The sequence below is a fragment of the Xiphias gladius genome, chromosome 2, assembly GCF_016859285.1.
Source record: "Xiphias gladius isolate SHS-SW01 ecotype Sanya breed wild chromosome 2, ASM1685928v1, whole genome shotgun sequence".
In the NCBI taxonomy this organism is placed as follows: Eukaryota; Metazoa; Chordata; class Actinopteri; order Istiophoriformes; family Xiphiidae; genus Xiphias; species Xiphias gladius.
This window is the reverse complement of record NC_053401.1, coordinates 6106962-6116580: the sequence shown is the minus strand read 5'-3', so window position 1 is coordinate 6116580 and position 9619 is coordinate 6106962. Positions and strand designations below refer to the sequence as shown.

The 9619-nt window shown below is 41.7% G+C and overlaps 1 protein-coding gene across 1 annotated transcript; it reads right to left on the bottom strand.

Moving 5' to 3' along the window:
- Positions 1-328: 328 nt before the first annotated feature.
- Positions 329-9328, bottom strand: LOC120801687 (protein FAM180A). The gene is made up of 3 exons (XM_040148865.1): positions 9114-9328; positions 1640-1737; positions 329-1076 (listed from the first exon to the last, which is right to left on the bottom strand). The coding sequence occupies exons 1-3, from the start codon at positions 9196-9198 to the stop codon at positions 747-749; spliced, it is 513 nt and encodes a 170-aa protein (XP_040004799.1). The 5' UTR covers positions 9199-9328; the 3' UTR covers positions 329-746.
- Positions 9329-9619: the final 291 nt, after the last annotated feature.

Below are 9619 nucleotides of genomic sequence, written 5' to 3'. Positions count from 1 at the left end.
TCAAACTTACTGCACTGCCGTTACAATCAAACCCACCTTCAGGAGCTTAGAGGAGTTACACATTTGATAAGGAAATTAAGTCCAATTAGTTGAAGCCTGTAGATCTACTGTAGATTAAAAAAAAACAAAAAAACCCCCTAAAACTCTTTGTGATATGTGTTGGTGGACACACTTGTCCCACAACACGTTGCACAAAAGGAAATGGAGCAGGTGCTGAAAAAAAAAAAAAAAAATCTAAATGAATTAAATGGTAGATTGTGGTGAGGGAATTTCAAGTGGATTGCAGAAAACAAAATCGAAAAAGGGATTAAAGCTTTGGAAGATGTGAAGTTTAATCTGCAGTGGCATTTCAGGAGTTGCAGTTTGGCTAACGGTTCATATGTTGCAACATTTCCTGTTAGTACAAAACAGTAAAGCATATTCTTTTTTCTCGAGCATGAAAATTCATTCTTGGACAGAGTAGCTTAAGAAAAAAGAAAAAAAAGCTTGTGCTTATGGACCTTGAGTTAAGGTTTTTTTGTCAAACATTCATTTCTTGTATACCGAAAAACAGTATACTGTAGCAACTAGTATAAGGGTAAATACTGTATACAGTTAGTGTGTAGACTAGGCATGAAATTGGGAAAAGGCTTAAGTCAAGAACTGTGGTGTCACACAGTGTCACGTGTTAAAATGGGCTCCGGATAATGACACACATCACCACAAAAATGACTTTTTAAAAAGAAACGAGGTCTTCTGATTCTTCCTCAAGGGGGTCTGAGGTCTTTCTGAAGGGCTCTGAACAGCTGGATCACTGCGTCCGTCCACGCCTCCCTCTGCCGCTGGTTGCTGATTCGAGCCAGTGTCTGGGTGGTGTACACCAGGGTCAGGACCGTCCTCTCGAAGTCCGGCCAGCTCAGGGGCTGCCGGCGTGCGGCGAGCTCTGCTGTCAGACGGCGGATGTCGGAGAGCCTCTTGGGCACGATGTCCTCACAGATGACCTCTAGCCTCTCCACGCTCCTCATGGAGGCCAATTCCTCATCTGGGATCAGCATAGTGTGCTCTTCACCTTCTATCTGCATTCCAGCCAGCAGGATCTGGGAGGCAGAGGCGTCATATACATTTACATTGGAAACCAACTACATGACTAACTTGCTAATTAGGCTCTATTTTACCAAAAAACCACCTACGTGTATATAAATACACCAATACCAAAGAACTGTTTACTCCACCTACGTGCTAAGTGAACTGAAGACATAAGGAGTTAATAAATGTTGCTTTCTTCATCATCAGGAAGACTCTGGCTAAACACATATTTCTTATTTCTGCTAATGATTAGCAGGAGCACACAGTGTGTTTTCATTTTTTATTTTTTTAACTGGGAGCTTTCTGCAGTTGAATACGGGCCACAAATGTGCTATTTGGACAGTTTCTGTGCACATTCTCAACATATTTAAATTGTCTTCTGTGATTTATTCCTTCTTGTCATGATAGTTATTTATCTAATTTAAAAAAAAAAAAAAAAAAAGGCCTGTTTGCTTATAAAACATTTTCCACATGAACATATTCTGTCAGAGGATCTTCAGAGAAGAGAATCTGCCATGTATGGGCCGTTGCTGAAGAAGGACCATTGAGTCAAATCCACAGGATCTAAACTGACCTCAAAGAGCAGGTTGATGTCCTCCTCTGAGCGCTGGAACGTGGGGTTGATCAGCGAATATGTCCCACGCTTTATTCTATACGCAGATGGATACAGAGCTAGAACACACGAGAAGAGGATCTCAGATTAGAGGATCTGCCGCTTGTTCCCGAAATTAAGGCACCACATTATCCATCGTGGCATGCATGTGGGTGGACCAGAGGTTGAGCAAACACAGATACATTACTGCTTAAATATTATGCAGGTGGGAGAGGATCCGGCTCCGGCTGTGCGGAGGGTAATTGGTCTTCGAGATGAGCCACAGATGCTCCTATATATACACAAGTGGTGGTGGCCGGTGCATCCAGAGGTGAGATATCCGCTCTAACGGAGGGGCAGGTGTAACTGACCTCATTTGGTCAGGTTTCAAAGTGTAAGTCCACATGTGCGGCGGACCAGGTGGCCCGTAATCCGAGGTCTCCAGATAGGGCTGGAATGAGGCCCCCCTCGCTCTAAACTAGCGGAAACAGTCGCCGCAGTCTCATCTCTATGATAAAATACCATGAAATCCATATTTTACTGGAGGTGATAAGCAGAGGCAATTCCACATGGTCACACACCCCATTATCCCGAGGTGGAAAGTAACTAAGTACATTTACTCAAATGCTGCGCTTAGGTCAAATTCTGAGGTCGCGGCACTTCGCTACGGTGTTATTTTTTTGATATCTAATCTAATTCTTTAGCATTTCAGAGGAAAGTATGGTGACTTCACAAATGGAGTATATTCATCAAATAGCTGGAGTTCCTGTTGATTTGCCAAACAATGAATTAATAAAAGTAAAAATGTAAGAATATGACACATACGGAGAGTTTACCTTAAAAGCTGCATTAATTGTTCTTTTGGGGGCAGCGCAACAAGCTGTAAAAACACAACACTGACAAATTATTACCTATAAAGTTGCTTGTGGTGAATGAGTTAGCGAGCAGTTACCTATTTACGCAACCAGCAGACATGGAGCAACATTAGCATTTGTTTGGAGTCATGTTTTTCCAGCCACCTGATGAACGTAAGTCCAATATTCACTCTCCCTTTAGCTCTGTTCTGCTCTCCGCCAACTCCTGATTTTTTTCTGCTGCCTGCTGCGTCTGGAAATTAGGCTAATTAAAGCAGTGAGCGTAAACAGATTTGGGGGCCATAAAACCGAAACAATTAGCTTATAAACACTAAAACACTGTAGATTTGAGGGGAACTGCAGACTTGGTTGATAATTTTCTGTGGGTTCATTACTATAAGTGAGCTCTTTCAAGTTACATGTAGTCAAATGAGCCATTGTTAATTAAGAAAGTTTAGTGCTGCTTTAATTTAAGATAGTATAGTTTCACCATGTCTCACCACATCTCTTCACGATAAGCACGTTAAAAATTTCCCACCATCCATCATATGCCTGTAATCTAGGGGCGTGGTCCCTTTAATACATTGAAATTCTGTACGTTCATTGTGTGAGAATCTTCTGAAAACGCTGTAAAAACAATACAACTTCAACATACAGTATCTTTTGGTTCACTTTTCTTCACTGTCTCTTCTGATCTCATAAGGAAATCAGAAGAGACAGAGCTGTGTCAAAAGGAATGGTTTACGACCACAGCCTGGATCTAAGAGCCCCATATTTGCATTCTCATTTTTGATTAGCAGCCCTGTGTGATAGTGGCCAGCTGATCCCACTGGTAATGGAAAGGCTTTGGGAGGTCAAGTCTAAACAAAGAAAAAAAAAAAAAAAAGGAGGAGAGGGGTTACATAAGGATGCAGAGTAACCACAGCCACATTTCCCCCTTCAATATTGTTTATAATATGTCTACTATTGCAGCCCAGACTCTTTAAATATGTTCATATTATGATTCCCTCTATTGTCTCCAAGACTCCAAGAGCCATTTGGTAACATTGCTTCAGGAGAGTGAAGTGAAAAGCACATTTGTTTAGAACTGAAAAGGGGATTCACAGAATAATGAAGTAAGAAAAACTTCCTCTAAGCTTCTCCAGACATCCTGCTCCCTTTTTTCCCCCCTGCTTCACATATTCTGTTGCCATCCGGTGCCTGGCTCGGCGCGTAAGCGAACACACAGATCACACACACACACACAGATCTTTATGGAGGTATATAGTAAAAACACGGGGCTTCATCTGAAATTGGTGTGCTGCCTCGCCAGTTCGGCTGTAATGCTCAGCCTCACTGGCCAGATACATTTAACTTTACAGCGTTTGTGAGGCCAGCCAAAGCCACATGCACTAGCTTGTCTCCCCATGTACCTGCTTCCTGCAGGGGTGACCGCCAGCCTCAGCTCTGGCTTTGCTTTCATAATCCAGCCACCATTTGTAAAGAAAATCTGTAACTCGGCGCTCCGGCACCGTTAGAATAATAAAGCCAGCCAAGTTGGTACATCTGAGTAATCCACAGCATTTTGTCTCAAACCTTTCACCTCTTATACCGGCCCCCGTCCAGGGCAGGGCCACAGCTGGGATTTTTTAAATACTGGAGGTCGGGAGCCCCCCAGTGCACTTTGACGTTGTGGGAAATACCCTTATTCCCCTTTTTTTTGCCGAGAGTTAGACGAAAAGATCGATACCACGCTCATGTCTGTCTGCTAAATATGAAGGCACTGCAGCCGCCACTTAGCGTATCTTAGCACAGCGTATGGAAACTGGGAGAAACAGCTAGCCTGGCTTTGTCTAAAGTAACCAAATCCATCTGCTAGCTAACTCTCTGCAAGAAAGCAAATAAGCGCATTACTATTCTTTTAAGTTTTAAAATGTTTTCTGTAAATAGTATCTCCATACATGACTAACGTAGGCTAATCTTCTCCGCTATGCCAGGAATATAATCCTGGTGGAGACACACAAAATCTCTTCATGTTTTCAACCCAAATTTAAGATAACTGACTCTAAAAATATCCGAATCAGCTCCATCCGACCCCAGACACCAACGAACAGGACCGAAAACATTTCGCTAGAGCCAACGCTGACGTGTAGCGATGAGCGCATCGCAGCTCCTTGGTGAAAATTTGAACTCCTCACTGAGCGGGTGGCTCCCAAATGCAATGCCTATGCGCGCACATTAAATACCGAGGAGACACCGTAGCTTCAGTGGGGCACCGGCAATGTAAACAAAATCACACCCGAGGAAAGCGTGCTCATTAGAACAAGGATTATGTTGTTAAAGCGGGGAGGAAATGACAGCTTGGAGGCCAACACGGTGCTGATTTACATTTAAAATTAATAATCTGTAATTTACATAAAAGGTTTTCTCTGTCAGTATTTGCTGTAATACAATAGTCCTTTGGCATGCAGGAAAGGACCCGTTTTATGTTTCTAACAGCAGCAACAGCGGTTTGGAAAGAAAATGTTTTTGCTGGTTAATGCTCACATGGTTGGAGCAGGATTGCTGTAGACACAGAGGCAGGTCATGTGTCTTACAACATTTATAAAGCTGAAAATAGAAGAATCCGCGCTTGGAAAAAAGAATCAATTGAACCTCGCACATTCGTAATAGCTAAGTAAAACAGGTCCTGGAAGGCTCAACTGCATGGCTTAGAGGCAAACAAGTTAGCTAAAAGCCAAGTTCTCCATGGGCAAAAAGAGTTTGGAAACAGGCAGGCAGGAACAAAGTGATTGGCGCACTAAGGCTAGTTACGCAACAGACATTCAGGCAGGGAGCTAAGACAAAGGGGCAGGTATATATATATAATGAGGAGCTGACGAAGGGATTGGGATCAGGTGCACAGGTGGGCGTGGCGGTCAGGTGATGATTTGGAGAAGGGCTGGAAAAGCTGGGAGCCAGTGCTGGGCAGGGGGACAAAAGCAGGCTCTGGAAGGACATGGAAGTTAGTGGCTGTCCCATGAGAAATGCCTTTTCATCTGGCCATGTGTATATTATGCATGTGGCTAGAATGACAAATAGATCTGAAATATCGTGCTTTTCATGGTAAACTGACACAGCCAGCGTGGAAATAACAGAGGTCAAAGATTGTTCATGTTCGTGTTGGACTGATGGTATCAATGTTTATGTCTGCAAGAGGCGACAATTCAACACCCTTTTCTAACTGGTCCTGTGAGGGTGAAAAATACTGTGCATTGACAATATAACACTATAGCCATTACATGTTGGTTTAATAAACTTGAAATAACACTTTGGCTTATGTGAGGCATTCATGTTTGTTGGGTTTTCAGGCATTTCTGCATTTCTTTAGCCAAATCCGATAAATCAGCGTTTCCAACACTTCTTTACCACTTGGATGCTGACATATATTCAGTCGTCAGTGTATGTCTTTTATCTTTTACCATGTTTTTCTGGTTAGAAGGATTAGATCCTGAAATATGAGGAACATTCAAACTTTATGCAACCTTATTAAGAAGTATATTCACTGGTTTCGTAGCGTGAAATTCAATCTTCATCAAATGTCGATGCAACGTGTTCCCATTTGCAGAGTAAAAGAGATTTGTGAGTATTTCATATTAAAGTTTTAACATGTTAATGCAGGGAGACAAACAGAAATGAGGCCATTTATATTTTTTAGCTGATTAGTCTTTTTCTCATTTTCAGGTTGAATATTTAATATAGATATCCGTCTTTACAACATCTCAGCTTTCCCCGCTGCTTGCTCAAAGCCTGCTCATCCGTCTTGCTTCCCCTCCCTCCTCCCATGCTCCAGACAATCAGTGCCGGCTTCCCCCAATGTCATTATGCACAGGCAGGGAACTTGTAATCTCCCGCTAACTGCTTGCACGGAGATGAGGGAACAACAAAGATCCATTAATTAGGCGGGGTAAATGGTACTCCTGGCTGGAGGGATGTCTTGATGAGAGAGACAGAGACAGAGAGAGAGAGAGAGTAAGTGAGAGAAACAGAGAGGCAAAAACAAACAAAAACAAAATGGACGTCTGGATCCCTCCGGCATAAGAGAAAAAGGGGGGTGAAAAGGACACAGGAGAGAATAAAGTCTTCGCCACAATGGCCCATCTTCTGCTTAGCGGTTCAATTTACCTCCAAATGATTCTTAAAATCCAAACAAACGACAATATTCTAGCAACTCAGATACAAAATCTACTATTTCCAATGTAAACACAAACTTCACCATCAGTACTCCCACTGTGAGCCCAATCTGTGAGAGGCTAAACTGTAATAAAGATACTTAGTACTGCCAGGGGAAGATGAGATTGACACTGTGGATATTGGAATACTGGGGACACTGGTGATAACTGGGGAAATTGGAGAAAGGTCACTTGGAGTGTATGCAGTTTTCTAAAGGTCCTCGGCTGCCCTCCAGGGAAGAACTATTTTTCACAGTGTGTAAAGGAGGATTGTTGAGCTTTGCATAAGCATTACCCTTTACCAATACTGGGCTATTTTTGATTTTGTTAGACCCTTGCAATTAGCTTGACATAAAGTATTAAATGGTTTATGTTGGACAGCCAGACTCCTTTGAAGGTGTGGAGACACCATATTTTTTCACTTGTATACTCTGCCATGCATGTACCTAGATTAGTTTTTTTGAAAATGGCCAGGATTACAGAAACACATAGGCCTATTGATATATATATTAGATATTCATAACTTTCCATTGTACTGGGAGTCTGGGGAAGCTCTACATTGTGCAAGCATCCCAGAAGTAGGACAAGTTGGTGGTAAAGGTTAAGTGAAGAAAAAAATCTCTGTCAAAGCCCATCTCCTCAAACAAACTTTTATAATTCTGGGGACCTGTGGAGGTGTTTTTTGATTTAAAGGTGCTATTTTTTTAACCACCCAACGTGGTTTCTTGCTGGGAGCGGGTGGTGGTGGTGATGGTCACTTGCCAAGAGCTTCGGCCATCATTACATTTACAAGAGGTTGGAATACCTCTTGTAATACTCTAGCATGCTAACTTCAGTAGAAGAAAAGAAGTGATAGAAACGGAAGCAAAACAATAGTAAACATTGGCATTGCTTTCCACCGCTGGGGACAGCTCTTGGCAAGTAAAGATATGACGTTTAATTCTGAATTTGAATGGTTCTTCAAAACTGGTAAATACACGGCTGTTGATGCTAACGTTGACTATGAAGCGATAGCAAAACTTAAAAATAGCTCCTTTAAAGTTACGTATAATGTGACTTTTCACAGTCCGATAAATAAAAAGGCCTTTTTACTGTGGGCCAAAAAAAAAATAAATTAAAGCTGCACTTATTAATAATTTTTTAATTAACATTGGGTCAAATGACTATATGTAATATTAGAGGGATCAATTGTAGTGAGGAACCCACAGAGAATCATTGCCCAACTCTGCTGTTCCCCTCAGCTCTATAAAACTTTCTAGCATCTTTCAGCTAGTTGTTTTGGTTTTGTGACCTCCAGCTATAACTGTTTTGTAACTCACCACTCTCAACAATCCCATGTCTAGCTGCAGCAGGCAGGAGTTTTCAGCAAAAAAAAAAAAAAAGATCTAAAGGACCACCATCTACTACATATTCAGCACCAAACAGCAGATAGACAAAGTCGGCAACTAGCTGCTGAACACGGGAGCATTTAGCAGCTAAAGAGACATTTCCCTCAGGAGTTGTTTGAGACCACAGCAGAGGTACTAGTAAAGTGAATACTGGACTCCATAAAAATGCTAATGTTACTTTGTGTCCGCTGGATGTATAATTAGGCAGCTGTTTGCAAATGCGTTCCCTAACGTGTATGTTTTTACGGTTATAATATGTCAACGTTGTATTTACAGCTCGTTCCGCTGCTCCAAAGTGGCCGAGAAAAACAAACGGACAAACAAACAAAAAACCCTAAAACAAAAAAATACAAAAATACAAAAAACAAAACACAAAAATAAATGCAACAACAAAGGTCCTGACACAGCTCTTATACAACAGCTTTGGAGTAGAACACAAATATTTTTAAATGAATAATGTTTAAAGAACATACAGAAAATAACAATAGAAGACTCGAATTAATTAAATATGTAAACAATATTAGATTAATTTGAATATTGTTTCCATGTTTAATTAATCAATTAAAATGATCAGTCACCTCAGTGTTTCTGAAATCCTGTCAGTGGCCCTGCTCCTGTAGTAGGTTTTAGTTTCATGTGACTTTTCCAAAAAATCTGAAGCTATGTGAGTGTTGGGAAAGGAATTTCCTCAGTGACTCGATCCAGTAACAACAGGGCAGTCACTTTTCACTGGAAAACGTTGATGTCCTTCATGCCCCAATGTTCCAGATATCTCCAGAAGATAAACACATTCTTTCACAGAAGCACAGACATGCATCAAGATTAAACCATCGTGATTGTTTATTTTCGATTTTCTAATAGGCTTGTATTTTTTAAGTGAGATATTCTGAAATATTGTACTCTGTGTGTAAGAGATCATTTAAGTATGCAAACCAGCTTTTTACACGATGTCGAGATTTTGGCCTGTGAAAGGAAAATAGAGACATAATATAATCATGGAGCAGACGGGTTCAAGTCCCCCTACCTTTCCTGTGGTGCTGAGTGGCCGCCAGGTAGATGGACAGGTAAGCAGCGGTGAGAAGGGCCCACCACCGCATCATGTTGATCATCCTCACACACAGGTCTACTCAACACACAACTCAACACACGCTCGCCGTCTTGTTAAGCTCCGTCTTTCTCAAGGGATGCAGTCACAGTCATGAGTACACATCACAAAGGGGGATGAAAATGGTCTGACTGCTGAGTTTCAGCATCTCGCATGCAATACTTTCACGTGGAGGATCATTCCTTTATTCACTGTATTCATTTTTCTATTCCCTCCTCCCTCCATCCTCTCGCACTCTCCCCATTATTATTCTTTTTCTGTGTGTGTGTGTGTGTGTGTGTTTTTGTGTTCTCTCCTCTCAGGCCAAGCCGTCTGGGCTTTCATCTGGAAATCATCAGGATTTGGGGAGTGCTTGCCCTCTTCAATGCACTTTTCTCACAGCTACTAGCTGACTGCCTGACTGGCTGATTGTTTCAGTTACTGAG

Coding starts and splice junctions, on each gene's coding strand:
- LOC120801687 (XM_040148865.1), bottom strand. CDS start 9,198: ATGATCAACATGATGCGGTGGTGGGCCCTTCTCACCGCTGCTTACCTG. Junction 1,738..9,113: donor CACTCAGCACCACAGGAAAG/GTAGGGGGACTT, acceptor CGTGTGTTCTAG/CTCTGTATCCATCTGCGTAT. Junction 1,077..1,639: donor ACATCAACCTGCTCTTTGAG/GTCAGTTTAGAT, acceptor TCTGCCTCCCAG/ATCCTGCTGGCTGGAATGCA.